The sequence below is a fragment of the Vipera berus genome, assembly GCF_964194415.1.
Source record: "Vipera berus genome assembly, chromosome: 1".
NCBI lineage: Eukaryota > Metazoa > Chordata > Lepidosauria > Squamata > Viperidae > Vipera > Vipera berus.
In genome coordinates this window covers 17,349,800-17,377,218 of record NC_138202.1, presented here as the reverse complement: position 1 = coordinate 17,377,218, position 27,419 = coordinate 17,349,800, and the positions used below count along the sequence as shown (strand labels likewise).

The window sequence follows — 27,419 nt, the reverse complement described above, 5'->3', positions numbered from 1 at the left end:
AAACTTCAGATAATAGTTGAGTATACACATGTGCTAAGCCATAAAGTGTTTGGTTTGGTTTACTACATTAAATTAATGCAGCCAGAGATAGTTTATTAGATTTTTACCCTATTGTAATCGAGAAACTCTTGGTGCTTACAGATAGAATTAAACAAAAATACAAGCGTAACTAAACCCCACAAAAACAATATCAACAAAGAGGTGTTGTAATCCAAATGCCTGTTGGTACAGCTCAGTTGTCAACATCTTCTGAAAGACGGCCAAGCGAAATCTAATCTCAAGCGAAAGGCCAACCTAAACGGCTTGTGCCACCCAAAAGTAACTTTTTTTCTGAATATCACTTTCCTGACTTACTGAAAGTGGGGAATAATCTGCTGATGCTCCTGGCATAATCATAGGGTTGGGCAGAATTCTGTAAGAAGATATAGCCTTGTAGGTAGCAGCCTTGTGCCAAGCCGTAAAGATCTTTATAGGTTAACACCAGAACTTCAAACTGCACCTGAAGTTTTTTACCAGGAACTAATGCAGGGATACAATACAGGTGCCATAGGGCCCAGCTGAACATCTGGGCTGCTACATTCTCTATCAATTAGAAGTACTAGATGCTTTTTAAAGGCAACCCCATGTGGAGTACAGAATCACAGTGGACTAAATAAGCAAACCAACCTACTTGCTCTGAAAATATCAGAAATTTACATTTGGAAAGAGCGGAACACAGCTAGCCTGGCCTTACCCTTTTGACAATAATCCAGTTCATAGAGTTCATTGTCTTCACTCTGTTGTTCCCAGGACACCATATAATGTGTAATATTCCCATTGGGATAAGAAGGGGGTTTCCACTTCAGAATGATCTGTGATGAAGAGTTGGAAATAGAAATTGGATCCTGGGGGACACTTGGCACTGGAGAGAAGAAAAATATGTATGTATATAACACCATCGAAAAAATAGGAACAAGGTGAACAAAAACCTCATCAAGTCACACAATGAGGGTCTCAATAGAAGAGAATATTTGTAGCTCATAATTCAGCTGTGGGCCCCTGGTAGTCTCTGAGCTTGTTTTTTTTTTGCAGATGTTTTATTACAAACCAGGTAATATCATCAGTGCTGTTAGGGAATTGGGGTCTGCTCTCATTTTATATACTAGTTGCTTGCCCTGTCACTGTCAGTGGGAGTGGTCTTCGTGGTTCCTTGATTGGGCTGTTGTTTATTGTTAACTTGTTTGTTTGAGTTAGTAGCTGGGGATATTCAAGTACTGCTTACTACTTGATTGTTGGTTTAATGTTAATCTCTGCTCATCTGAATGCTGATTGCTGGTGAGGAGGCGTTTGGGGTGTTTTTGCTTCCTTTTGGGCTGTTTGATTGTCCCTATTTTATTCTGGGCTGGTTTGATTGCATTTGGAATGTTATGTCCGCTTCTGGATAATGAACTTTAAACGGCACACAGAGAAGCCAGACAGATTCAGAGGAGAACCAAGATGATAAGGGGTCTGGAAACTAAGCCCTATAAGGAGCAGTTAAAGGATCTGGGCAAGTTTGGCTTGCAAGAGAAAATTTAGGGGAGATATTAAAAGGTAAAGGTAAAGGTTCCCCCGCACATGTGTGCTAGTCGTTTCCGACTCTAGGGGCCGGTGCTCATCTCCGTTTCAAAGCCGAAGAGCCAGCGCTTGTCCGAGGACGTCTCCGTGGTCATGTGGCCGGCATGACTAGACGCCAAAGGCGCACGGAGCGCTGTTACCTTCCCACCGTAGTGGTCCCTATGTTTCTACTTGCATTTTTACATGCTTTCGAACTGCTAGGTTGGCAGAAGCTGGGACGAGTAACAGGCGCTCACTCAATTATAAATTATAATTATAAATAGAAATCTATAAATATCTAAAAGGATGCCACATACAAAAGTGGACCTATTTTGCCAAAAGAAAGAGTGGGGCGAGGACCAATGAAACTGAATTAAAAAAGAAAGGAGATTCAGATGAATATTATAAGGAATTTCCTGGTGTTAAGAATTGATAAAGATTTTCAAATAGGAGCTGGGGCTATTTAAGGGAAGATGGTTGCTGGATTTCTGCTGTGAAAGAGGTCACACTAAATGACCTACAAGTCTTTTCCAACCAACTCTGCAGCAATATATTAAAATAATTACATAGTATATCATTATTAAGTTAGGGGATCAATTATAACCATCCTCCCCCCAAGAACTGTTTTGACTGGCGGTTCCTGTTCATTGCAAGACGGTCGCACTGCTCACCAGAAGCGTTAGTTCGGATGTATATGATCTCGCTCTTTGCCCCATAGATTTTCTGCTCGTCTGTATGAGTGACCAGTGTCTTCACAAAAATGGCATACTGAGTCCAGGCTTTCAGGTTCCGCATCAGATACCCAGGTTCTTTGGCTTTGGCTTCAGACGACCGGGAAGGAGGGTCAATATCTACCACTGTCCAGCTGTTGGAGCTACAAACATCCTGGCCATCAAATTCCGTCACGTTCCGGAAGGGACTAGCCCAAAAAGGAAGGGAAAGGACACTAGCTGCTGTTTCAGACAAGCAATACGTGCACATAGGAAGAAATATGCTATTCATTTTAAATGAGGTCAATGGCTGCAAATGCAAAATTATGGAGAGGAGAAAGAACTCTTCTCTCTAACTGGACTGGCGAATGATAGTGAGCGCTAGGTGTGCAGAGAATCATGTCAGCCTAAAATGGTCAAATAGGCCAAGCAAAGAAAGAATGCCAATTTTGGTGTAATACGGTGGTAAAGCCCAGCACTCAAGGAGAAGTGCATCAATACTACACGAAGCTATTCCCTCTGGCAACTTGATAGCCTCCACTGAGTTATAAACACAAGCTGAGGCCATGATGTTTTTTGCCTACTGAACATATAACTGATGTTTTGACAGAGCTGCCGTTATTTCTTTTAATGTGAAGGATTTTTAAAGGTAAGCATAAGAGTAATAATTTAGAATAGACTAGAATAGAGCTGGAAGGACCTTGGAGGTTTTCTAGACCAGCCCCCTGCTTGAGCAGGAGAACCTATACCATCTCAGACAAGTGACTGTCTAGTCTCTTCTTAAAAATCTCCAGTGATGGAGCGCCCAGGATTTCTGAAGGCAAGCTGTTCCACTGGTTAATTGTCCTCACTTAAACAATTCTTAATTCTCCTTAATTCCAGGTTGCTTCTCTCTTTGGTCAGTTTCCAACCATTGTTTCTTGTCCTGCCCTCTGGTGCTTTGGAGAATAGTTTGACCCCCTCTTCTTTGTGACAGCCCCTCAAATACTGGAATGCTGCTATCATGTTGCCCCTGTTTCTTCTTTTCTTTAGACTAGCCCAGGGGTAGGCAACCTCGGCTCTTTTATGACTCATGGACTTCAACTCCCAGAATTCCTGAGTCAGCTATGCTGACTCAGGAATTCTGGGAGTTGAAGTCCATGAGTCATAAAAGAGCCGAGGTTGCCTACCCCTGGACTAGCCAAACCCAAGTCCTGCAGCCATTCTTCATATGTTTTAGTCTCCAGGCTTTTGATCATTTTAGTTGCTCTTCTCTGAACTTTTTCCAAAGTCTCAACATCTTTTTTGTAGTATAACCCAGCTGTGGTCTTAGTAGGGTTTTATAAAGCGGTACTAATACTTTGCGTGATCTTGTTTATGCAACCCAGTATTGTATTAGCTTTTTTTTACTGCAACTCCGGTACTTTCTAGATTGCTGTCTATATGACCACTAACCTTTTTCAGCCTTATTGTTCTGGCACTGCACAATGTAGGCGTCACTATCTGGGAACCTAATTTTAACAGGGTTTGTTTTTACTCACGCTTCCTTATAGAACACCATGAAGCCCAAAAGGTCACGGAAGTCCAATGGCCAGTATGGCTCCCATTTCAGTACAATTTTGTCACTGGATGTTTTTATCTTAGTAAACTTTAGCACTTCATTCTCACCTGCAGAGAATGACATCACATTTGTATCAGTAAGCATTTGTACATAAAAAAAAACAATGGTACGACCATACCAAATTGAGTATTTCATACTGTATCCAGAAAATTAAGTCCCATACTCTTGAGTCCCATAGAAGTGATGTTAGTTCAACAGAAAAGTAATGGTGAATTAGAAGAGAGAGTCAAGAGCATGGAATTTTCCTTCATATATTAATTTATATATGACCCATCTCACTGTTTGTACCCAACGATTTGTACCCACCTATTTTGGGGGTTACTATCAAATGAAACTGAAATATCATGGAAAACCAGGGCTGAAATATCATGGTAAACCAGTCAGAGACCAAAATAGGTGTTAATGAAAAAGCCATCATGGGAAATAGCTTATTTATTCATTGTATTTATTTATATCCTGCCTTTATTATTTTTTATAAATAATGGCAAGCATACCTAATACTCCTTCCTATTTTCCCCACCACAATAACCCAGCAAGGTGAGTTGGGCTGAGAGGATGTATGTGGTCCAAAGTCACCCGCCAACTTTTATGCCTAAGGCAGGAATAGAACTCATATTCTCCTGGTTTTTAGCCTAGTGCCTTCAACCACTAGACCAAACTGGCTTGAATCAGAAGAACATGAAGAACACACTGGAGTATCAGAAATAAGGGACTGGGTTGTTTTTTTTTAAAAAAAAATAAATCTGAAAATGGAGGTAGAGGGAGAGAAAGAGGGGGAAGTATGATCGTTGTTACCCCACCCCCATCCTCCATTGAATTAATAAAATGCAGGCAGCCGTGGCCATAGAAATCAAGCCCCTCTGATTTATGGAGAGAAGACAGAGAGCCTCTCACACACATATGTGCTATTGCTAAGGGAGGCTGTGGGGACAAATTGTCCTGTGCTTTGCCAGCCTGGCAGAAATTCATAAAAGAGGGCTGGATTGGCTTTGCAAGTGAGTCGGAAAATACATAGCATACATAAACAGGATGTTACCAATTTGGAAGCTACATCTCTGAATGCAGAAACATTCCCAGAAGGAAACAAAAGCCAAAACACAACAAATGTATGGTTCTGGACCAATGCCCACTTCCTCTCCTCATTGCTCTGAGATTAAAATAAAGCTTCAACCACACTAGTGGGCAATTACTGACCCCAAAGCAAAGTGAGAATAGTAGCATGATTCCTAAAGTCACTGAGAGAAATATGTCTTTTTGCCTTTGCCTGACCCCTAAGTCTTAATGCAAAATAATAATTTTCTAATGAACACCAAAAACTAGAGGCTGTGAAATAATAAACCTTACTTAAGATGTACATAAATGCACACAGATACACCAAGAGTGTATCTATGGGCATCCTAACCGGTAAGATAATGTTCAGCCTCCGCTCATCCATAATTAAGACGTATCATTTTAGAATTATTCATTATTATTCCTTGGATAGCAGCAATTCATCCTTACAAGAAGCCTGGTCACCGTTGGTCTTGACAGCAATATCATTCTTCTCCTGGCGCCCTTTTGTTCCTGAGATCTCTTCCATTTTGTGGATTTCTGACAGGCACAATTTGGGATTGTAATAGAAGAACAGCTTCCCCCGGGCAATAGTGAGATTGTGCTTGCTCCAGTCCCAAAGCTGGCGGAGATTCTGGTTGTCCAGGGCATAAAATGAATAATTTCTGGATAAGAAAGAGAAGGACATGAAGAAAACAAATGCCAAAAAAAGAAAGAGGAGACTGCCAAGCTGCCTCTTTTGTAATCAGCTCTCATTTCTAAATCCCCCTCAAAACGATAGTAGGGACCAAAGAACAGGAGGTCCATAGCTACTGTCACTTGTCCTACCCCCTGTGTCTTTAATAGCAGATTGACTTGCTTGTGATATTTTATAATGATGCAACAGTGGGGAAAGATACCATTGCTCTCAATGGTATTTTCAGGGGTTCGAGATATCTCTGAAGAACTGAACTCACCCTACTTCCAAAGTCTGTCCTCTGATCAGGTGCAGCTTGCGGAAAAAAGAGAGAGAGACGAGGGCATAGGAGCGACGGATTTTCAAATAACCTGAGATTTCTTCAATCAAACCAAGGTTGGCTTCCAACTCAGCAGCAATGTTAGCTAAAGGAGGATGAAACATCAGCCATTCAAGCCACAAAATTATGAATGAAGAACAGCTGCTTATTTATACTGGGTCCTAACCTATGCGAAGCAGCCAAAGTCACCATTACAACCACCGAGGATGACCCATCAGCAAGTAGCTTCCATGGCCCACAACAGAGGCAAATGACATGACCCAAGGCAACCATATGTCTTTCTCAGGCATTGCTCCTTTGTCCTTTACTAATGTGTTTGTTTATCTTATTAGGCCTGGGTTGGACTACCCATGATAGGAGTGCAGAACTTCCACAGTCAAGCTTTTGAGAACTGCATTAAGGAAGTGAATAGGATCTGCAAAGGGGGGGGGGGGAGGAATGTTAAGAGATGAAATAGATTCCTTATGTTTTTGCAAGATTTAAATCTGCCAGTTTCCTCTTTAACGTACCCTGAAAAAGAGATGTCAGCAGGCCACATTTGGCCCTTAGGCCACACTTTTACACTCCCAAACTCTGCAAATTTGCATTATTGAAAATGCACTGCCCAAATTGTGGCTTTCTGATGGATTAAAATTTTGGAATATCCTCCAAGCCTAACTTCAGATACTCCATCATCCCTCCCCCAAACTTTAAAAAAAAAAGTTGCAATTTTAGTCCCTGCTCATCACTGCCATGTTTGTGGGCAAGGCATGGTTACTGGACAGAAAAAAATGTTTACACTTTCTCTTGATTGGTACAAAGTAAAACCAGATGCAGACACTCACTTCCTCCACGAATGTTGATAATCAAACTTCCATTCACAATGGTGCAGCCTCGGAGCGCCTGTGCAGCGGTAACCGAATCAATGATCTTTTCTTCACCCACGTCACATGTTTTTGGACAAAGACCCGCACAGGGTGTGCAAAGCAAGCTGAAAAAGAAAATACCAGAGGAGATCATTCAAGCTATCGAATGCTTAATATAAGGGATAATGGCGCAATAAAATACTAACTTTTCCAATCTAGGAAAGGATTCTAGAGTTCATAGCCACTATTAGAAGAACCTACAATCTGCGAACAGGTGATGCCTTAATAATTAGCTAATCTCTTCCGGCCATTTTTTTCCAGCCTCAACCAGGATGAAGGATTTGACAATATAGCTACCATCCTGTCCCCATGGTAACGTTGGTTTGTTATCTTCCTGGTTTCTTAATAATTCAAATTTCAAACATGATTTTTGCACTGGGTTCAATCATCTGGTAGGATTTTTAAAAAAAATCTATGATGGTGAAATAGGTAGGCAGATAACATAGTTGGTATATTGCCAGCACAACGCTATCATACTAGGATGCATTTATTTGCAGAAAAGCAAAGAAAACTGCCACCAGGCTCAAAACCCCAAATTAGTTTAAAGTCCTTGGAATGAATGAACTGAAAAATATTATAATTAATACTAATATTCAGAAAAATATCTGATTTATTTTATTTTACAGGCTACACAATCTTCATACAACTCTGAGCAGCTTAAAATTAAGAACCAAAATAGAAATAAAATAGAAATAGAAACAAGCTCTCCTGTGATAAACAATTGAATTGCCAGTTATCTTTTTTTTTTTAATTGAGAATGCTTCGAATTGTCCATTTCCTCTTCCCTGGGGATACGTTGCTCTTCATTTCCCCCCTCTTTACAACATAAGAACTAATGAATCAGAAAATCCAGTCTCTTTACAAAATTTATGATGAGCTGGAAGGAGGCAAGTTCCAAATACTGAAAACCAAGGAATGTTTTCCAAGGATTTGGAAGACAGCACAAATATGAGCATATATGTGTGCATATATATTTATCATTTCATTCAATTCCATAAACTGCAGAAGTACTAAGTTGCTTTTAAATAATATATGCATACATTAAGTATATTTCCAATCAATACTGCCTAATCTAAAATGACTAGCACAGTGTGCAGAATATATCTGAGCTATACTTAGAGAGTAAGTATTCATGATTTAGCTCTACTCTTGACTTTAATGTTACAGGGAGAAAAAGAGCATTTCTATTCTTATTGAGAACTATGACAACACTACAAATCTGAAAACTTCCCGGTATTTTGGATTCCAAGTTTCTTTGTTATTTCTTGGCACAAAATGCTATTTTCCCCCCCTTCTTTATTTCTTTATTTCTCATTTGTAATTTATTTGCTACTAATCCTGATATACCTCTCAAAACCCAGCTATTTCTACACAGCAGTAAGAAGAGAAGATAAAAAAAGAAGAACTCACTTGGTAGAGTTCAAGATGTAACCGGAAGGGCAACCAGAGATGCATTCGCCATTGTGGATAACATGGCATTCAGACTTGCGGGCCATCTTACATTTATTGTGCAGCTCCTGACAGAAGTCAAAAGTCACACACCGCCAGCCTTTGTAGCGATAGTAATTAGGTGGACATGTTTCTATACACTTGCCATCCAAAAAGAAATTCCGGCACGCCACACACTTGCGTGGATTGTTGGGCTCAAGGCAGTTGCCAAGGCACTCTGTATGGCAGCACTTGCCAGTTGGGGTACAGCCCTGAGACTTGCATGTGGGAGGACACACTGGAGAAGAGAAACAAGAAGAGATGATTACTAGGCACTTTTAGAAGGAGATGCTCCTCACCTCAAAGAAAACTGCCTTTATTGCTTCATCAAAGTATACTAGACACACGAGAGTTCCCCCATAAATGAGAACTTTATGGCTATTTACCAGAATGTCAATTGCCACTCCCACCATCCAGCAGATTGATTTTATTACTTCTGCTTACCTTTGCCCTTTTTCTAAACAGTAAAGTGCATTTCCAGTGAACACAGTGGGCTGCATCACTTGCCATTTTTATTTTCTAAGAAAGCTTAGGAATCGTAGCTAAAGACAAGAGGCATTCTTTAAATCATGATGATACAAAAGGCTCATTCTTTACAGCAAGGTGGATTCCTATTTTTCAAATAGCAATTCTAGACCAGACTAGACTAGGAAAGGACCTTGTAGATCATCTAGTCCAGAGGTCCCCAACCTTTTGGGCACCAGGGACCAGTTCCGTGGAGAGAGGTTTTTCCGCGGACCGAAGGGTGCAAAGTTTTGTGTGCTGCCTGCATCTTGCAGATGGGGCTTTGCTTGTTTGTGCGGCCCGGTTGCTGGCATGCTGCAGCCTGGTAGTGGTCCATGGACCAGGGGTTGGGGACCCCTGATCTAGTGCAACCCCCAGCCCAAGCAGGAGTCCCTATACCATTTCTGTCAAATGGCAGCCCAGTCTCTTCTTGAAAGCCTCCAGTGATGAAGCACCAACAACTTCTGAAGGCATCTGTTCCATTGGTTGATTGTTCTCACTTCTCAGTGCTTTACAGCCCCCTCTAAGTGGTTTACAGAGTCAGTACATTGCCCCAACAATCTGGGTCTTCATTTTACCGACCTCAGAAGGATGGAAGGCTGGGTCTACCTTGAGCCGGTGAGACTCAAAACTGCCAAACTGCTGGCAGATATCAGTCAGCCGAATTAGCCTGCAGTACTACACTGTAACCACTGCGCCACCATGGCTGTAAGTATAATAAACATATTAAAAAATTATATTTTAAAAATATAAAAAGTCAAGTTGACATGTTATTTGGCAAGCAGCAAAAGAGGTATCCTTGGGCATATTGATACCATTAGGACCATGTGGTAGACCCCAAGATCCCAAGTCTAAACATCTAGTTTTATTTAAAATTTTGCAATGTGGCATCTTATTGTCACAAGACCAAATTCCATGTGTTTCAGTTCAGCCCAAGTACAAACATGAACTTTTAATTTTTGACCCCACACCATTCACCATCCATTCTTAACTTATAAAGGCTTCTTCTATTTTGTTTCTCCCAAAAAACTCTACCTTCATTCCACCAGCCCCTTCCCACAGGACCTCCTTCTTTGTGATGCTTGTTATACTTTTATTATGAGTCCACTCAAACACACTAATATCAGTTTTGGAACATGCCTTTTAGAATCTAGACTGGCACGGCCTTAATTTTGTTTACTCAACTTTAATTCTTTCAGCTCAGAAAAGCTGGTGATACACGTATGGAGGGGGTGGAATGGCAACATACATAGTTTAATGTACAAAACAAGCAGAACTGTAGACTTCAGAGGAAGGACAGAATCTCTCCATAGAGAAGCTAGTGTCTGCTTCTTTGCTAAATGGCTATGGAGCCGCCTCCCCACCAATGCAAGAAAGGAATCACATGCTATTCTCTATGCCAGTTCATTGTCAGAAGGCTCTACTCTAGGGGTCCCCAACCTATGGTCCGCGGCCCGGGAGAGGGCCACGGGCGCTTGGCCTGCAGAAATGGCTGGCTGGCACATGTCAGTGCGCATTTCCCCCCCCTCACGCTAGTGCCTGAGGCCGTTTGAGCATGTGCGTGGGCGCGAACGGGGATGCTAGCGTGGGGCGGGTGTTCGCAGCCCGTTTGCACATGCGCCGCTAGGCACCGTGGGGGGTGCACAGCTGTTCGTGCATGTGTATGCCACCAGTGTATGCCGCATGGGCAAACGGGGCTGCTAGTGCGGCACCAGTGTGCATGGCCCTGTGTGCGCACACACCGATTTTGAAACTGCTCTCCTTCCCTCCGGTCCTCGAAGCCAGAAAGGTTGGAGACTCTGCTCTACTTCCTAGCGAATAGCAAGTCCTATGGGCAAGGCTGGAGTAAGATATACAGACAAAATAAGGAACTGAAATAGCTAAGTAATATCTAGCTCTGAAATGTCCTTAGTTGAGCAAAATGATAATCAGGAAGAAAGCATTTTTTTCTAAAGTCGCTGGGGGATCACCATTAGAAAATATCAAAACTACTCCTCTTACCTTATAGTTGCTACTCTCCAGAAGTGAAGAGGTAACATACAGTAAGCTCAGGGCCACAAAAGAGACCTGTTTTACAGCGAAAACTACTGGGTATCTAAAGCCAATAGGCAGATTTCGATCAAAATATGTATCTCAGAGCCACAAGCTTCTGGATTCACAGCCTCACATGGCTTAAAAATAGATCTTTTGAAACCATGAAGCTTTTGAGAGCAGGAAGGGCACTGAGTTTCTCACTTCTTCTATGATATGTCAATTATAATGCAAAAGCAAATTAACATATGTATATGTTTGTTTTCTAGCAGCTTCTTTTGTTTTTGTTTTTTTTACAGTGATCTTGATAGGATCATGTAGTCTGAAATATATTTGTGGTAGTTCAAACCACTAATAGAGTTAACTAATGAAAAGTGGAATACAGTTTTCATTCCAATATTCTGTTCCTACGGTCCCAAGAAAGAGTCATGAAAAGTCAGAGCAGTTATGACTGCAAAATGACTCAGCCTGGAAAGTGACAGTAGTCTATAAACAACAAGAGCTTAATTGATTTATTTTCCAGCCCTGTGAGAGTAATAGGCAATTTCCTCGTACTTTCTTATTATGTTTGTTGCAACTGTTGGTTTGGAAGTACAAGAGAGAGAGAGAGAGAGAGAAACCACAAATAAGAATATTTTCAGAGCAATACAAAATACCATCTCTGAGGTTTAAAGAAGCACACCAACAGCGTTCTTCTCTGGATATTTAAATAAGAGCTATAAAAGCTCAGTTGGCTGTTTATGATTACAAGGGGCTAGCAGATACCCATATTAAGCAAAGTATGCCCATATACTTCCAAAATCTAGGCAGATGCTGTCCACTCAGAAAGATAGAACTTCTATATCTAGAAGAAGTCTATCCTTGATTATTCATGGAAACAAATAGGAAATAGATGGTTCCTGCACGTCTTCCTTCTCTGAATTCTTTCGAAGAATAAGGGCTGACTGCTATTAATAACAAATGCAAGTTAACAGAACTTACTGATCCAGCACAACCACCTTTATCTTCTTTATTCAGCACCAAAGATAAAAAAACAGCAGCAAAGACCACTTTTCAACAGGAATTGCCTTGCTTTGAAACAACCTTTCCCCAGCTTTGTACCCTCAAAATGTATTGTGCCCTGCCCAGAATTTCCAGCCAGTTCTCTGGCCATCTTAGCTGAGAATTTGGGAAGCTGCAATTCCAGCATATCCAAATAACTGGATAGGGGGAAATTATTTAAAATAATCCTGAGTCTTGGAAACAGGGCACTACATAACATTTTGAAAAAATAAACAGACAGATAATAAGAGTTTGTGTCAATAGCTGAAGCAAGAGATTAGTTTGTAGCCATCCCTATCTACTCCACCAAACAAAATTCAGCTTTAACTTAAGTAGAGGAATGGATATATATATTTTTGCATAGTGCAGCAAAAAAGTAGTCAAACCCTGGGAAAGATTTAAGAAGGCAAGACAGTAGCCACCTAACACCCCAAAAGTATGTAAAGACATTTACAGCACAGTCTTGGAAATCAAGTTTACCAAGATATACCACAAAATCAAAAAGAGTTAAACACTAAAAAGGTTTCTGTTTTTACTTGTGGTACATGGAACATGTGATGAAGTCTGGTTTGCTATCTCTAGGGGCCGGTGCTCAACTCCGTTTCAAAGCCGAAGAGCCAGCGCTTGTCCGAGGACATCTCCGTGGTCATGTGGCCGGCATGACTAGACGCCAAAGGCGCATGGAACGCTGTTACCTTCCCACCATAGTGGTCCCTATTTTTCTACTTGCATTTTTACGTGCTTTCGAACTGCTAGGTTTGCAGAAGCTGGGACGAGTAACAGGCGCTCACTCTGTTACGCAGCACTCGGGATTCGACCCGCCAAACTGCCGACCTTCTGATCGACAGGCTCAGCGTCCTAACCCACTGAGCCACTGCGTCCCTTAATTTTAGTCAACTGTAAATATTCACTGTGAATAGAATAGAATAGAATAGAATAGAATAGAATAGAATAGAATAGAATAGAATAGAATAGAATAGAATAGAATAGAATAGAATAGAATAGAATAGAATAGAATAGAATAGAATAGAATAGTTGGAAGGGTCCTTGGAGGTCTTCTAGTCCAACCCCCTGCTCAGGTAGGAAAATCTGTACCATTTCAGACAAATGCTTGTCCAATCTCTTCTTAAAAACTTCCACTGTTGGAGCATTCAAAACTTCTGGAGGCAGGCTGTTCCACTGATTAATTGTTCCAACTGTCAGGAAGTTTCTCCTGAGTTCTAGGTTGCTTCTCTCCTTGACTAGTTTCCATCCGTTGCTTCTTGTCCTGCCTTCAGGTGGAGAACAGGTTGGCTCCCTCTTCTTTGTGGCAGCCCCTGAGATATTGGAACACTGCTATCATGTCACCCCTCGCCCTTCTCTTCGTTAAACTACACATACCCAATGCCGGCAACCGTTCCCTATATGTTTTAGCCTCCAGTCCCCCAATCATCTTTGATGTCCATTTTACAGAGATCCCTCCCCCAAGTAAGACCAATTTTTCTGCAGTCTGCCTGAAATCAGAACAGTGACTGGAATAGCAAGCTGAACAGGATTTTTATGCCTTTCAGTTAATGTGAAGAATTCTTCCAGCTATTACTAAAAAATATCTAAGTGATACTAGGAGAATACTCTATGGAAGCAAAGGTTGAAGTTTAAAGAAGCAGCATAGGAAGAATATTGATGCTTTTGGACTTTAATATTGGAGAAGACTTTTGAGAATTTCATGGAGATCCAGGAAAACGAATGGATCCTAGAACAAATCAATGCAGAGGTTTTCATTTGATGCAGGAGGCTTAAATTATCCTATTTTGGACACATTATGCAAAGACTTTGCTCACTATGGAAGTTATAATGGCAATGGGGGCATCACTGGAAGATATGAAAGCCACAAAAAAAACTATCCACATGGTCATTAAGAGTCAGTAAGAGTTTGATGGCATATCACTTGGAGAACACAGAACTGCCAAAACGAACTCACAAATAATCAGTGCATGAAAGCAACTCCAAGTATTTGACAACAGTCCCATATTTAGATGTGAGGACACATACCGTAGTCTCATTTTCTTAGAAGACAGTGTGATATCTTCTATTGTACTCATGTTGTAGGTCAGTGGATAAAGTGTAGTTTGGGGAAACTTAACTTTACATTCAAAATTCCAGATACCTAGAACCAATGTCTTGAGCAGTGTCTGTGCAGTCTTACTTGCACAGACACAATCTCTCCTTGTTAAAGTACACAGAAATCACAAAGATGATCAGAGATCTGTTAGCGGAACAATGGTGTATTCCTCCATCCACACAAACTGTTATATCCATTTATATGCTTGAAAAAATCACGCCTACATTGAATAAAGGAGAGGTGAAGCTCTAACGATAAATCTATGGTTGCTCACGCAGAGGCATCTTCCTCAAATGAGAGAAATATGGATCAAATAGGCAAAGTTTTAGTAGGCATATTATGAATGATTCCTAAATTGCAAAGCATTCCTACATTTCAGAACTTTATACTGTAGGTTTTCCCTAGCTCCACTCCATATTGCTTGTGAACATCTGACTGGAATGAATTTGATACCCCGCAAAGTGCTATAGTAAGAACAATAATTTAGAAAACACCTGTGTGCACATGGGAGCACTTAGCCAAGATCATTCAGCCTTTTACTCTTTACTCTCAGCAGCATTACTTTCTGGTAATCCATAAACTGGGATTATTTTGGCCCATGCTGATGGAATTTTATTTATTTAACTATTCAAGCATTAGGCCACTTGGTCAAAGATTCAGGGGTCCTGCTCAGGAAAGAAAAGCTTTCGGGGAAATGTTCTTAACAATACCATTACTCAATTTAAGCCTATTTTTGTTTAAATACCATTATTCTGGATAAGGAAAGAGTGACCAAGTCAGAGAAGCAGATAAACCATGAGCAGCCTGGACAAGAGAGCAACTAGGCTTGTCTGGACTGCAAACAAGAAAACAGAACATTTTAAAACTCCAGATCCTTAGAAATCCAGGTCAGGAAATGCTTCTGACAACAGAACCGCCCTCACCCTTAGCCAATACATTGCCTGCTTGGGGTAGGAAGCCATTCAACACATTTTTCTATCTTTGCACAAAGCAAACAGATACTTAACCCCTTCCAGGCACAGGAGAAGGAAAAAGCAGCCCTCTCTACAGGCTTTCAGACTAATACAATCTGGAAAAAAGTGATTCCTACTTTAAAATATCTCTCTCTCTCTCTCTCTCTCTCTCTCTCTCTCTCTCTCTCTCTCTCTCTCTCTCTCTCTCTCTCTCTCTGTGTGTGTGTGTGTGTGTGTGTCTATGTGTGTGTGTATGTATATATGTATAGATAGATAGATAGATAGATGATAGATATATAGATATAGATATATAGATATATATATATAGAGAGAGGGGGGGGAGGGAGGAGGAGGAGGAGGAGGAGGAGGAGGAGGAGAAATGTTAATTAAAGCCACGTTGCATTGTGACAATAATACATAAGTTCTGACAGGGGTGGGAAAGCTTAATAGCAAAAAAAGAGAGCAAAATAAATAAATAAAGCTTGAAAGTTTTCGATTTGCTTGCAACAGCTTCCTTTGGATAATATCCACAGGCAGAATGATGACTCTGTACGTACTGTTCTAATCAAGCACTGCTGTGGTAGGAATTGTAGACTGCATCTAAGAGAGAAATCCCCCTTGTCTTTTTCTCTTGCTTTATTTATTGTATATGGAAACAATGTCTGGGCCATCCTCCACCACCACCCCACCCCACCCCTCAAAGTTAACAGTTCCTGTGGAAACTAAATTCTCCAAGTTGTGGACACAATTTCCTTGAGTGCAATTCCTGCATGTGACAAGTCTTCACTAGCATCGACCTAAATGCTTTAGCCCCATTCTCACTCACCAAACGCTTTCCAACCACGGTCCCGGGTTCTGCATTTAAAAATGCTCTGCAAATGCAACTAGTACTATAAAGCCTGGAAGACAAGTGACTCTCCTACAAATGGGACAGTGTTTTATGCTCTGTACAGTAATGAATTCCTAGCCTTGAACTGCAGTCTTGGACATTTAAAATGGTTCTGGGTCAAGGATTTGTCAACCATTTGTGTGAAATGGTGTACGGCTTCCTGCCTGAGCAGGGGGTTGGCCTAGAAGACCTCTAAGGTCCCTTCCAACTCTGTCTTTCTGTTATTGTGTTATTCTGAGTCTCCACTCAATTATATATTTACAAAGATAAAAATCCAGATAGCTTGTTTTGTTTTTTCTATAAGAGGTGAAGCAGATTAACAGACCAAGAGAGGTTTGCCGGGGCTTCCAGGAAAGCAAGTAATTCAACACAAAAACATGTGTGGAGAGGAAAAAACAGGATTGATGCATTCGGCATAAGGAAAGATCTAATGCAGCTGGTTGTGTAATACTGACTGAAATAAGGGTGGGGCAGTCCCCTATTATGCCATACTGACTCCTGGTGTTGGAAAGTATGTTCAAGAACTATACTTAAATCTTCCATATAAGTTATTGATGACTCTTAGGCCTCTTTTTGAGCAACAACTTCCAAAATCTGTTTATTGTGGCCAATATTTGATTCCTTTGCTGCAATTATATCGTTCAATACTTTCATGAAACTTAACTCTTATTTCATTTTCTTATGACTTAAGTTTTACATGCACTCCAAGGCACATTTTCTAAAATCATGAATTTTTCTGAAAAAAATTGCTGCAGAAGGTGGACTAGGTTAGGAATCCGCCCCCCTCACTCACACACACACACACACACACACACACCAGTTTTCCAATTCAATAACTGGCAGGGAAGCCAAGCATATTTTTACAAGAGAAATCATAGTACCAGTCTCACAGATGATAAAACTAGAGTATTTGTGAATAAAAGAAATCTTGCAATATTAAATAGCCTTCCCAAGTAAGGAAAATTTCTCTATTGTTACATACACAAGAGAGCAGTCCACAGATCTTAAAAGACTGACCAATGTGTTATTTCAGTTAATCTGTTGGACTGGTAGTGAAGACCACCCTGCACAATAGAAATTCAATGGATAACTTTAATAACTTCTCCCTCAGCCCAACCTATCTCATAAGATCATCATGACAGAGAAAAATGAGAGGAAGGAGTAATTAATATATATGTACTCAGAAAATCACATATGCCAAAACAAAGAATGTAGTACATGACGTTGCCTCTAATTCACAACATTTTCTGTTACAATAAATCTGCCCCTCTGTGAAATATACTGTAAGGTTTTTCTCATTTATTAAACACTGTTCTCTGGACTTCATGTTGCTCTATTATTGAAAGAAAGTGAACCCACTGCTCGCTCCATAGTACAAAATATTGAACTGCTATTATACTTCAAGATAAAGAGACTCTAATTTTTGTTTTTAAAAAACCTTTAAAAAAAACAGGTGATTTGTCTTCAATATTTCTTAAGTGGGAAGAACAGTGGAATGAATTGCCACATGTTTACTGTACACAGTGCTCCGAAGACATGAAATAGATCAAGGTCTGGATTAGGCTGCATGTAGAGCAGGAAGAGGCAATTCCTCTTACATGCCAGTTTATAAAACTGCTGTTCCAGTTTGCTGTGTAACAATTTTCTGAATGTAGTTATATTGTTTGATCCAATTAAACTACCTAACAGTACCCTCCCCTTCATGGATTACTGCCTTGTCGTGGCGAAGGGGCTTGCGTAATTCAATGAAGCTATGAGCCATGCCGTGCAGGGCCACCCAAGACGGAAAGGTCATAGCAGAGAGTTCTGACAAAATGTGATCCACTGGAGAAGGAAATGGCAACCCACTCCAGTATCTTTGCCATGAAAACCCTATGGACAGTACCAAAAGGCAAAACGATATGACGCTGGAAGATGAGCCCCTCAGGTCAGAAGGCGTCCAATATGCTACTGGGGAAGAGCAGAGGGCTAGTACTAGTAGCGCCAGAAAGAATGAAGCGACTGGGCCAAAGCTGAAAGGACGCTCAGCTGTGGATGTATCTGGTGGTGAAAGGAAAGTCTGATGCTGTAAAGATTTTTTCTCCATAGGAACCTGGAATGTAAGATCCATGAATCAAGGCAAGCTGGATGTGGTCAAACAAGAGATGACAAGACTGAACATCGACATCTTAGGAATCAGCGAACTAAAATGGACAGGAATGGGTGAATTTAATTCAGATGACCATCAGGTATACTACTGCGGGCAAGAATCCCTCAGAAGAAATGGAGTAGCCTTCATAGTCAATAAAAGAGTAGGAAAAGCAATACTGGGATACAATCCTCAAAATGACAGAATGATCTCAGTTCGAATCCAAGGCAAACCATTCAATATCACAGTAGTCCAAGTCTATGCCCCAACCACCGGTGCTGAAGAGGATGAAATTGACCGTTTCTATGATGCCCTATAGCACCTTATACAACTAACACCAAAAAATGATGTCCTTATCATCATGGGGGATTGGAATGCTAAAGTAGGAAGCCAAAAGATAACCGTAATAACAGGCAAGTTTGGCCTTGGAGTACAAAATGAAGCAGGGCACAGGCTGATAGAATTTTGTCAAGAGAATACGATGGTCATAGCAAACACTCTTTTCCAACAACCCAAGAGACGGCTCTACACATGGACATCACCAGACGGTCAACACAGAAATCAGATTGACTATGTGCTCTGCAGCCAAAGATGGAGAAGCTCTATGCAGTCAGTAAAAACAAGACCAGGAGCTGACTGTGGCTCAGACCATGAGCTTCTCGTTGCAAAGTTTAGGCTTAAACTGAAGAAAGTAGGGAAAAGCACTAGGCCACCCAGGTATGAATTAAATCATATCCCTGTTGAATATACAGTAGAGGTGACAAATAGATTTAAGGAATTAGATCTGATGCCTGAAGAACTAGGGACAGAGGTTCGCAACATTGTACAAGAGGTAGCAACCAAAACCATCCCAAAGAAAAAGAAATGCAAGAAATCAAAATGCCTGTCTGAGGAAGCTTTGCAAATAGCTGAGGAAAGGAGGGAAGCGAAAGGCAAGGGAGAAAAAGAAAGATACGCCCAATTGAATGCAGAATTCCAGAGAATAGCTAGAAGAGATAAGAATGCCTTCCTAAATGAACAGTGCAAAGAAATAGAAGAAAACAATAGAATAGGGAGGACCAGAGTTCTCTTCAAGAAAATTGGAGAGATGAAGGGTACGTTTCATGCAAAAATGGGCATGATAAAGGACCAAAATGGCAGGGACCTAACAGAGGCAGAAGAGATTAAGAAGAGGTGGCAAAATTACACAGAAGAACTATACAAGAACGAGCTTAACGTCCCTGATAACCACGATGGGGTGGTCACTGACCTCGAGCCAGACATCCTAGAATGTGAAGTGAAATGGGCCTTAGAAAAGCTGAGCAACAACTAAGCTAGTGGAGATGACAGTATTCCAGCTGAGCTATTCAAAATCTTAAAAGACGATGCAGTAAAAGTGCTACACTCAATTTGCCAGCAAATTTGGAAAACTCAACAGTGGCCACAGGATTGGAAAAATCAGTTTACATTCCAATTCCAAAGAAAGGCAGTGCCAAAGAATGTTCAAACTATCGCACCATTGCACTCATTTATCATGCTAGTAAAGTTATGCTTAAAATCCTACAAGCTAGACTCCAGCAGTATGTGGATCAAAGTACAGGCAGGATTTCGAAGAGGCAGAGGGAGTTCCAGAAAAACTTCTACTTCTGCTTCATTGACTATGCTAAAGCCTTTGATTGTGTGGATCACAACAAACTGTGGCAAGTTCTTAAAGAGATGGGCGTACCAGACCATCTTATTTGTCTCTTGAGAAACCTATATGCGGGTCAAGAAGCAACACTGAGAACTGGACATGGAAGCACTGATTGGTTCAAAATTGGGAAAGGAGTCCGGCAAGGCTGTATACTGTCGCCCTGCCTATTTAACTTATATGCAGAGCACATCATGAGAAAGGCAGGGCTAGATGAATCAAAAGTTGGAATTAAGATTGCCGGAAGAAATATCAACAACCTAAGATATGCAGATGATACCACTCTAATGGCAGAAAGTGAAGAAGAACTAAAGAGCCTCTTGTTGCAGGTGAAGAAGGAGAGTGCAAAAGTTGGGTTGCAACTTAACATTAAGAAAACCAAGATCATGGCATCTGGCCCTCTCAATTCCTGGCAAATAGATGGGGAAGAAATGGAGGTAATGACAGATTTTATTTTCCTGGGCTCCAAGATCACCGCAGACGGGGACTGCAGCCAAGAAATTAAAAGACGCTCCTCGGGAGGAAAGCCATGGCAAATCTAGACAGCACACTAAAAAGCAGAGACATCACTCCGCCAACAAAAGTGCATATAGTCAAGGCTATGGTCTTCCTAGTTGCAATGTATGGCTGTGAAAGTTGGACCATAAGAAAAGCTGAGCGCCAAAGAATTGAGGCCTTTGAACTGTGGTGCTGGAGAAGACTCCTGCGAGTCCCTTGGACTGCAAGGCGATCAAACTGGTCAGTCCTAGAGGAGATCAACCCTGACTGCTCCTGAAATTGAAACTCAAATACTTTGGCCACCTAATGAGAAGGAAGGACTCACTGGAGAAGAGCCTAATGCTGGGAAAGGTTGAGGGCAAGAGAAGAAGGAGACGATAGCTGGATGGAGTCACTGAAGCAGTAGGTGTGAGCTTAAATGGACTCCAGAAAATGGTAGAGGACAGGAAGGCCTGGAGGAACATTGTCCATGGGGTTGCGATGGGTCGGACACAACTTCGCAGCTAACAACAACAACATTTCCCTGCTCCAGCTTCAGGCTGTTAAAAGTAGTGGATTCTGGGGTTTCAACATCCAAGCATAAACTTCACTTACCCACTACTTTGATCCTTTTTGTTGGCTCCAATAAAAATATTACCGTACTGTGGTTATAACATTAATTTTCCTGTTCTGAAAGGCTTGCAGCAACAGCAGGTGGTCAGAAGAAATGCATGCTTTGCCATGTTTGCCTCCAGTAGACAAAGCCTGGAGACAAGCAGCCCTCATTCCTATCCTGGCTAGCAAATGACACCATCACAATGTTTTTTAAAGGTTAATTGCTGCCGTGGAATATAAAAAAATATTTGGCTCTGGGTCAGAAAAAGCAGCATTTATATCTCTAGATGTGTTTTGAAAAAATAGCAAGCACAACTCTTTCCAATCACGCCACAAACTATTTGCTCTAATAAATTACTGCAACTTCTGTCACTGCCTTGTTTCAACAATGCAAGATATAACCCACAAGTCTAACAGATACATAGAACTGATGGACACACACAAAAGACCCCACAGTGAGGTGAGATTATAAGAAATATTTCAAGTTTTTCAGGCAAGTACTATTATTATTCATTACCAAATAATAAAAATAAGCCAACCTTTCAATTCCCCAGAACTGTTTCATCAGGCTGAATGTGTGAGTTACAATGCTGTAGCCACAAAGTTTACTTTAGTCAGTTCTAAGATTAACACAAAGTCTCTCCTCGGAATAATTTGTAGGACAATGACAAATACACATAAACAAAAAGTTCTAAAGTTTTCTGTTGTCAGATTTTTATACAGAAGTTGTAAGTAACTCTTTAAAAGTAACCCTCCATAAATCTCAGAGATTTTACTGCACAAGAGATATCCTCAATCACAACATTGATGCAGAGAAGAAAAATATGATTTATAGAATATTGTAACAGTTTCTTTTATGAATTCCCCTTTTGTTAAAAATTCAGAAGAACATGTGAAAAGTTTAGTTTTGACTATTAAAGAATATCTTACTGGCTAGCATCCCTGTCTGTCCACCTGAAAACTCTAATCCCATCATACCAAAAGGCATTTTTAGAGGATGAGTTTCTCCAATGGTTAGGGCACTTTTGCTTCTAATCCAGAAAAAAAACATACGGTAGTCATGCTAGATGCCATTCTGACTGCTGATAGTTTGAAAAAGTATTAGCAGGAGAATTAAGAGACAGAAAATTTTGATGACGGATGATAGTTTCACTTTTTAGGTTTTGGACACCACTGTAGAAGGAAGGAAGGAAGGAAGGAAGGAAGGAAGGAAGGAAGGAAGGAAGGAAGGAAGGAAGGACTTCCTGTTGCTGCAAAATATTTTACATATTGAATTATGAACATCAGGCTATGTAAATTATGTCTGCATTTCCTTAATAGAAATCTGTCCAGATATGTACAGAACAGTACATGTTGCTGTTTTCAAATGGGCTTTCAAAACAAAATCAACAGAGAACACTGTCTTTATGTATGTGGGTTATGTCTGGAATTACTAGGGGTTTGTAAAGATTAAGAAGCAACCTGGCATGTCAGGAAAGGTTGATATATACTTCAGAGAAATTTCAAATATGTATCACAAGAAACCAGTGTATACAAGTGAGGCACTCTAGTTGGGGGAAAGTGAGTTTGGAATAAACCTAGATGGTTGCTATGAAGGATAGCAGTTGTGTTGTTGGGACCGCAACATGCTTCAGCTAAGCCAAAATTGGATCTATACTAACATTACGAAAACAAACAAGCCCTGACAAATGGTGAGAAGGAAAAGAAGGCTATTATGTGATTCAGGGATCCAGTTGCAAAACTAGAGAAGCATCCAGTAAAACAAAGTTTCTTCAGCAAAAACACAAAGAATGGGGCCCAGTTTCATTAACCACAATTTTCTGTCATGTTTAAGAGCTCACATAAAAATTACAACTGATTAAAAGGTCTTTGAAACCAGCCTAATGCAAAAAATACCTCAAACAAGCAGATCTCTGGATTTGTTAGGTATTCCTTAATGAAGCTACATCCTCCCTCTGCCCAGTTCCAGCTTTCCTACCCACACGCTTACTTCAAATCTTTCTGCACATTTTCCAAAATGTCAAAATGCTCTGTACAGACTTTAGTAAAACAAACAACACCCCTCAGGAACCTTTTTTTTCATTCTCAGGCAGTAATTTTTATTTATAAATGTTAAGGACATAACACCATGATCCTTTTGAATTGTGTGTAAAAAAAACATTTCATGTTTACTCAGAAAACAACAAGATTAACCCAGCAGGTGTCTCTTTCCCAGAGTTGACAACTTACAAGTAAAGTAAATAGCATCCCCCTCCTCTCTAATAGAAGAGCTGTGATCTTCAATTGAAAGACCTACGCAGCTTTCAGTTCTCAAAGTGTTATTGCTTAAACCAGGGGTGTCAAACTCAATTTCATTGAGGGCCGCATCAGCATTGTGGTTGCCCTCAAGGGGCCGGGTGGGTATGGCCAGGGTGGGGATGGCCTACTGGGTGGGTGTGGCTAGAGTGTGTATGGCCTACTGGGTGGGCATGGCCAGCTCTACATTGTTCGCATCAAGGGTGCCTGTGAGGGCCTGGGCAGGAGTGGGACAGATCTGAGGGTCTCTGGCAGAAGGAGGGTCTCTGGGCCAGGGCCAAGGCAGTGGGGGCCGTTCCCTCACTGTTTTCAGGATGGCTTCGCGGGCCACATGAAACCACTTTGCGGGCCGGATCCGGCCCCCGGGCCTTGTGTTTGACATGTCTGGCTTAAACAGATAAAATTGCACCATCTACAGTACTGGCAAGCAATCTTAGGAATTGCTAGATCCCTCCCAAAAACATACTGAGGAAAAGAATGTAAAAAAGAGGACCCCAAAATGAAGTTTCAGAAAACTGGATACACTTTTGGTCAACTGGCTATTGGCAGAAAACTCCAAAAAGTGGGAAAAGAAAATTAAATTGTATGTTAAGAAGAAGGCCACAGCTGAATAAAGAAGAACCGCTTTATGCAGTACACTGTAGACATATTTTGCAGGTTACCCCCTTGTTGAAGGAAAAATCTTCATCATGGTTCAGTCCAAGCCAGGGATAAACAACATGGCAACTGCTTTGGGAAGAAGGTTGCAGTTTACTGAAGAGGAGAGCCAGACAGAAAGATGGCTCTGGAAAAAAAGAGAGTGTGCACATGTAGGGAGTGGGTTTTTATACCCTCTGGAGCCTTTTGTTTGGAGTTGTTTCCTGTTCCTGTTTGAGGCTTTGTATTTCCTGTGTCATGTATTCTGATCTGAGTCTGGGTGTGCCCTTTGGCATCTGTGGGTTAATCCTATTATGTCCTGTCTTAGAGTTTGGGTGGGGTATGCAGATTTGAGGTGTCTTTGTCTTCTTAATCTTCTAGCTGGGGGCTTCCAACCTTCCTGGATGATTTACATCTGCATTTCTATAGAGCTGGTTTCTGCTTGGGGGAGGGAGACTTGGGCTATTAAGAAAAACTGGGCATGCTTTTCTGCCTCTTTAAGATCCTTCGAGGAAATATATTTTTCTGCCCATTTAATATTTCCTTCTCTGGGGGGCTGACTTCCCACAAATGTTGTTGAAGGAAAAGTCTTCATCACCCTACTTATTTTCAATTGTTCTCAATCCAATATTCCTACTGGACTGGATTGAAGTTTTCTTTAACAACATCAAGATCCTGTTTCCAGGGTGTCGTATCATACATGTAATGGAAAAATATTTCTGCCAAAGAGTCTACATCCAGAGGCCTGCATTGTAACATTCACAGTAGAGGAATACAATTTACTAACTCTTTAAAGTTCAGGTCATTTTACACTACTTCCTGCCACTATTCTTTCCTTCAGTTTCTCTGGTCAGTTTATATGACTGTGTGGAACTCCAATGCTAGATCAAATTTTCTCTGCTAACTAGTAAAGATGCCATTACTGAAAATAATCATAATAATGACTCTCCAAACTTGATTTGCCAGTACTCTGATCTTCACTTAGAATCTTCCTGGAGAAAACAAGCAGGCAACCATCAACCACAAGGAAGACTCAAGAATATAGAACACAAAAATAATTAAAATAGGATGGGACAACTTGCTGCCTTAATTAGCCCAGAGTTGTATCTGCACCTCTTGCAAATTCTTGGTCTTTCCCCACTGCTGAGTTGCAGTATTTTCCACCCAACCTTAAGTTAGCAAATAAAAACCTACACTATACCAGCATAACATTTTCTATCTCCATAGCCTATATATTCTGACTGTATTCCCTTCCATTCATTGCACTCACTTGATTTCCCTCCAAAATGACAGCACTACAGGACAATTTAAGGGCAACTTAAACCTGACTCATCCAATGGCTAGGGTCAGGCTAAAGACAGTATGTTGTTGTTGTTAGTTGCAAAGTCCTGTCCAACCCATCGCGATCCCATGGACAACATTCCTCCAGGCCTTCCTGTCCTCTACCATCTTCTGGAGTCCATTTAGGCTCACGCCTACTGCTTCAGTGACTCCATCCAGCCACCTCATTCTCTGTCGTCTCCTTCTTCTTTTGCCCTCAACCTTTCCCAGCATTAGGCTCTTCTCCAGTGAGTCCTTTCTTCTCATTAGGTGGCCAAAGTATTTTGAGTTTCAACTTCAGGATTTGGCCTTCTAAAGAACAATCAGGGTTGATCTCCTCTAGGACTGACCGGTTTGATCGCCTTGCAGTCCAAGGGACTCGCAGGAGTCTTCTCCAGCACCATAGTTCAAAGGCCTCAATTCTTTGGCGCTCAGCCTTTCTTATGGTCCAACTGTCACAGCCATACATTGCAACTGGGAAGATCATAGCCTTGACTATATGCACTTTTGTTGGCGGAGTGATGTCTCTGCTTTTTAGTGTGCTGTCTAGATTTGCCATGGCTTTCCTCCTGAGGAGCGTCTTTTAATTTCTTGGCTGCAGTCCCCGTCTGCGGTGATCTTGGAGTCCAGGAAAATAAAATCTGTCATTACCTCCATTTCTTCCCCATCTATTTGCCAGGAATTGAGAGGGCCGGATGCCATGATCTTGGTTTTCTTAATGTTAAGTTGCAACCCAACTTTTGCACCCTCCTTCTTCACTCGCAACAAGAGGCTCTTTAGTTCCTCTTCACTTTCTGCCATTAGAGTGGTATCATCTGCCTATCTTAGGTTGTTGATATTTCTCCCGGCAATCTTAATTCCAACTTTTGACTGACAGTATGTAGACATGTAGAAAAAATAAATAGCAAGTGCACATTTGTACCATGGTTAGGTGCAAACCAGAAAAAGTTCCTCTGTGTCATTGTATCCTATGCAAGATACTATGGTACATGTTCCAATTATGCAGCTGTTTTTCCATCGTGCCTGCTCTGCTGACTCCTGAACTGCAGGAGAACTAAAATTGCTCTGTTTAAAAGACAGCTACCAAGTAGATCCAGCTACTGCATGGTGATTGGGGAAAGGAGAAATTGAGTAACAAAAGACTGTGAAACAGCAAAGGCTATAACACATACTACTTACTGTCCCCAGGTAAAAGCAGGTATTTTCTGATAGGCACTAAATACAGTAGCACATAATGGCTTTTTTTGCATTCTTAAAGCAGCCTACTGTATTCAGCATTCAGCCATCTACTGCCTGGCTGCTACTGAGATTTTATTCTGATCTCAACCTTTTTATTCCATTGACCACTGAAGTATCCTCAGCATCCTGATAAAAGAAAAACAGCTCTACTTCCATGGAAACAACTGTTAAGATTCAGTTGTGGTACTTTCCCATTGTCCTTTCTCTGTTAGTCATTCTGGAAATTACATATAATGGCATGCACATTGTGCATTATTATGCATTAAGTTATCTGCCTAAAAGCAGGCAACACATAGAAAATTGCCAAGAAGTGGTAGAATTCGTAAGATACTTACTTGGGCAGTATCTAACTAGGAAGGCATGTTATCTTTCATGAAACATATCACAACGGTGGAGGCAAGACAGTAGACAGATTGACCATATTGGTCTCCTGGCTTAAGAGCAGAGGGGAAAGGTTCAGAGCCACATAGTTATGCTAGTAGTGAGACACAGTAAAAGAGCGACTATATATAAGTCTAGTCATTTTTTTTTAATTTGAATGTATGGTTTTAAATCACAATTACTTACTGAGAGCTTATATGCTGCTCAGAATTAACAGTTTTTAATTGTGTAAGCCCAGCAAACAATCGTAAGAAAATATTATTTTTCTTTCTCCCTTATGATTCAGCCAGTGATGTTTTAAAATTCACAGAACAGCACAAGTATCTGTAGTTCTTGGACTAATTGACAGTTGGAAAGATATTGGCTCCGGAAGATCTAAGCAGGTGTGGAGAACTCATGGCTCTCCGGATGTTGCTCAACTGCAGCTCCCAGCAGCTTCGGCACAACAGTGTCAATTTGCAAAGCATACTGTACTACAATTACCCTTTAGCAGTTCAGAAGGGCCTTATAATCCCACAACACTGCCTTGTGGGATTTTTGTTGTTGTTGTTGTTGTTGTTGTTGTTGTTGTTGTGTATGTCCATGAAGATCTATGTATGTGTGTTGATTATGGGAGAAAACAGAGAAAACTAGGCAGTCTTTCTTGGTTTACTGAAAACTTTGTAAATCAAATACTGTGGTAGTGTTTAAAGTGCCCAGGTTTATTTTTGTCATCCTTTACCTTCAGTTGACATTTTATTGAGACGGTACATCAGGATCAATTTTATAAGATATTTCAACTGCCATCAGAAAATTT

At 40.9% G+C, this 27,419-nt stretch overlaps 1 protein-coding gene across 1 annotated transcript in view; it reads right to left on the bottom strand.

Moving 5' to 3' along the window:
* The window catches only part of INSR (insulin receptor), a 92,965-nt gene that overhangs the window by 19,215 nt on the left and 46,331 nt on the right, over positions 1-27,419 (bottom strand). The window contains exons 3-9 of the mRNA XM_081314028.1: positions 8,267-8,582; positions 6,776-6,921; positions 5,892-6,036; positions 5,386-5,600; positions 3,806-3,932; positions 2,247-2,494; positions 734-901 (exon numbers count right to left, since the gene is read on the bottom strand). Of these exons, the coding sequence (XP_081170154.1) occupies positions 734-901; positions 2,247-2,494; positions 3,806-3,932; positions 5,386-5,600; positions 5,892-6,036; positions 6,776-6,921; positions 8,267-8,582 (1,365 nt within the window). The remainder of the gene's footprint in view (positions 1-733; positions 902-2,246; positions 2,495-3,805; positions 3,933-5,385; positions 5,601-5,891; positions 6,037-6,775; positions 6,922-8,266; positions 8,583-27,419) is intronic.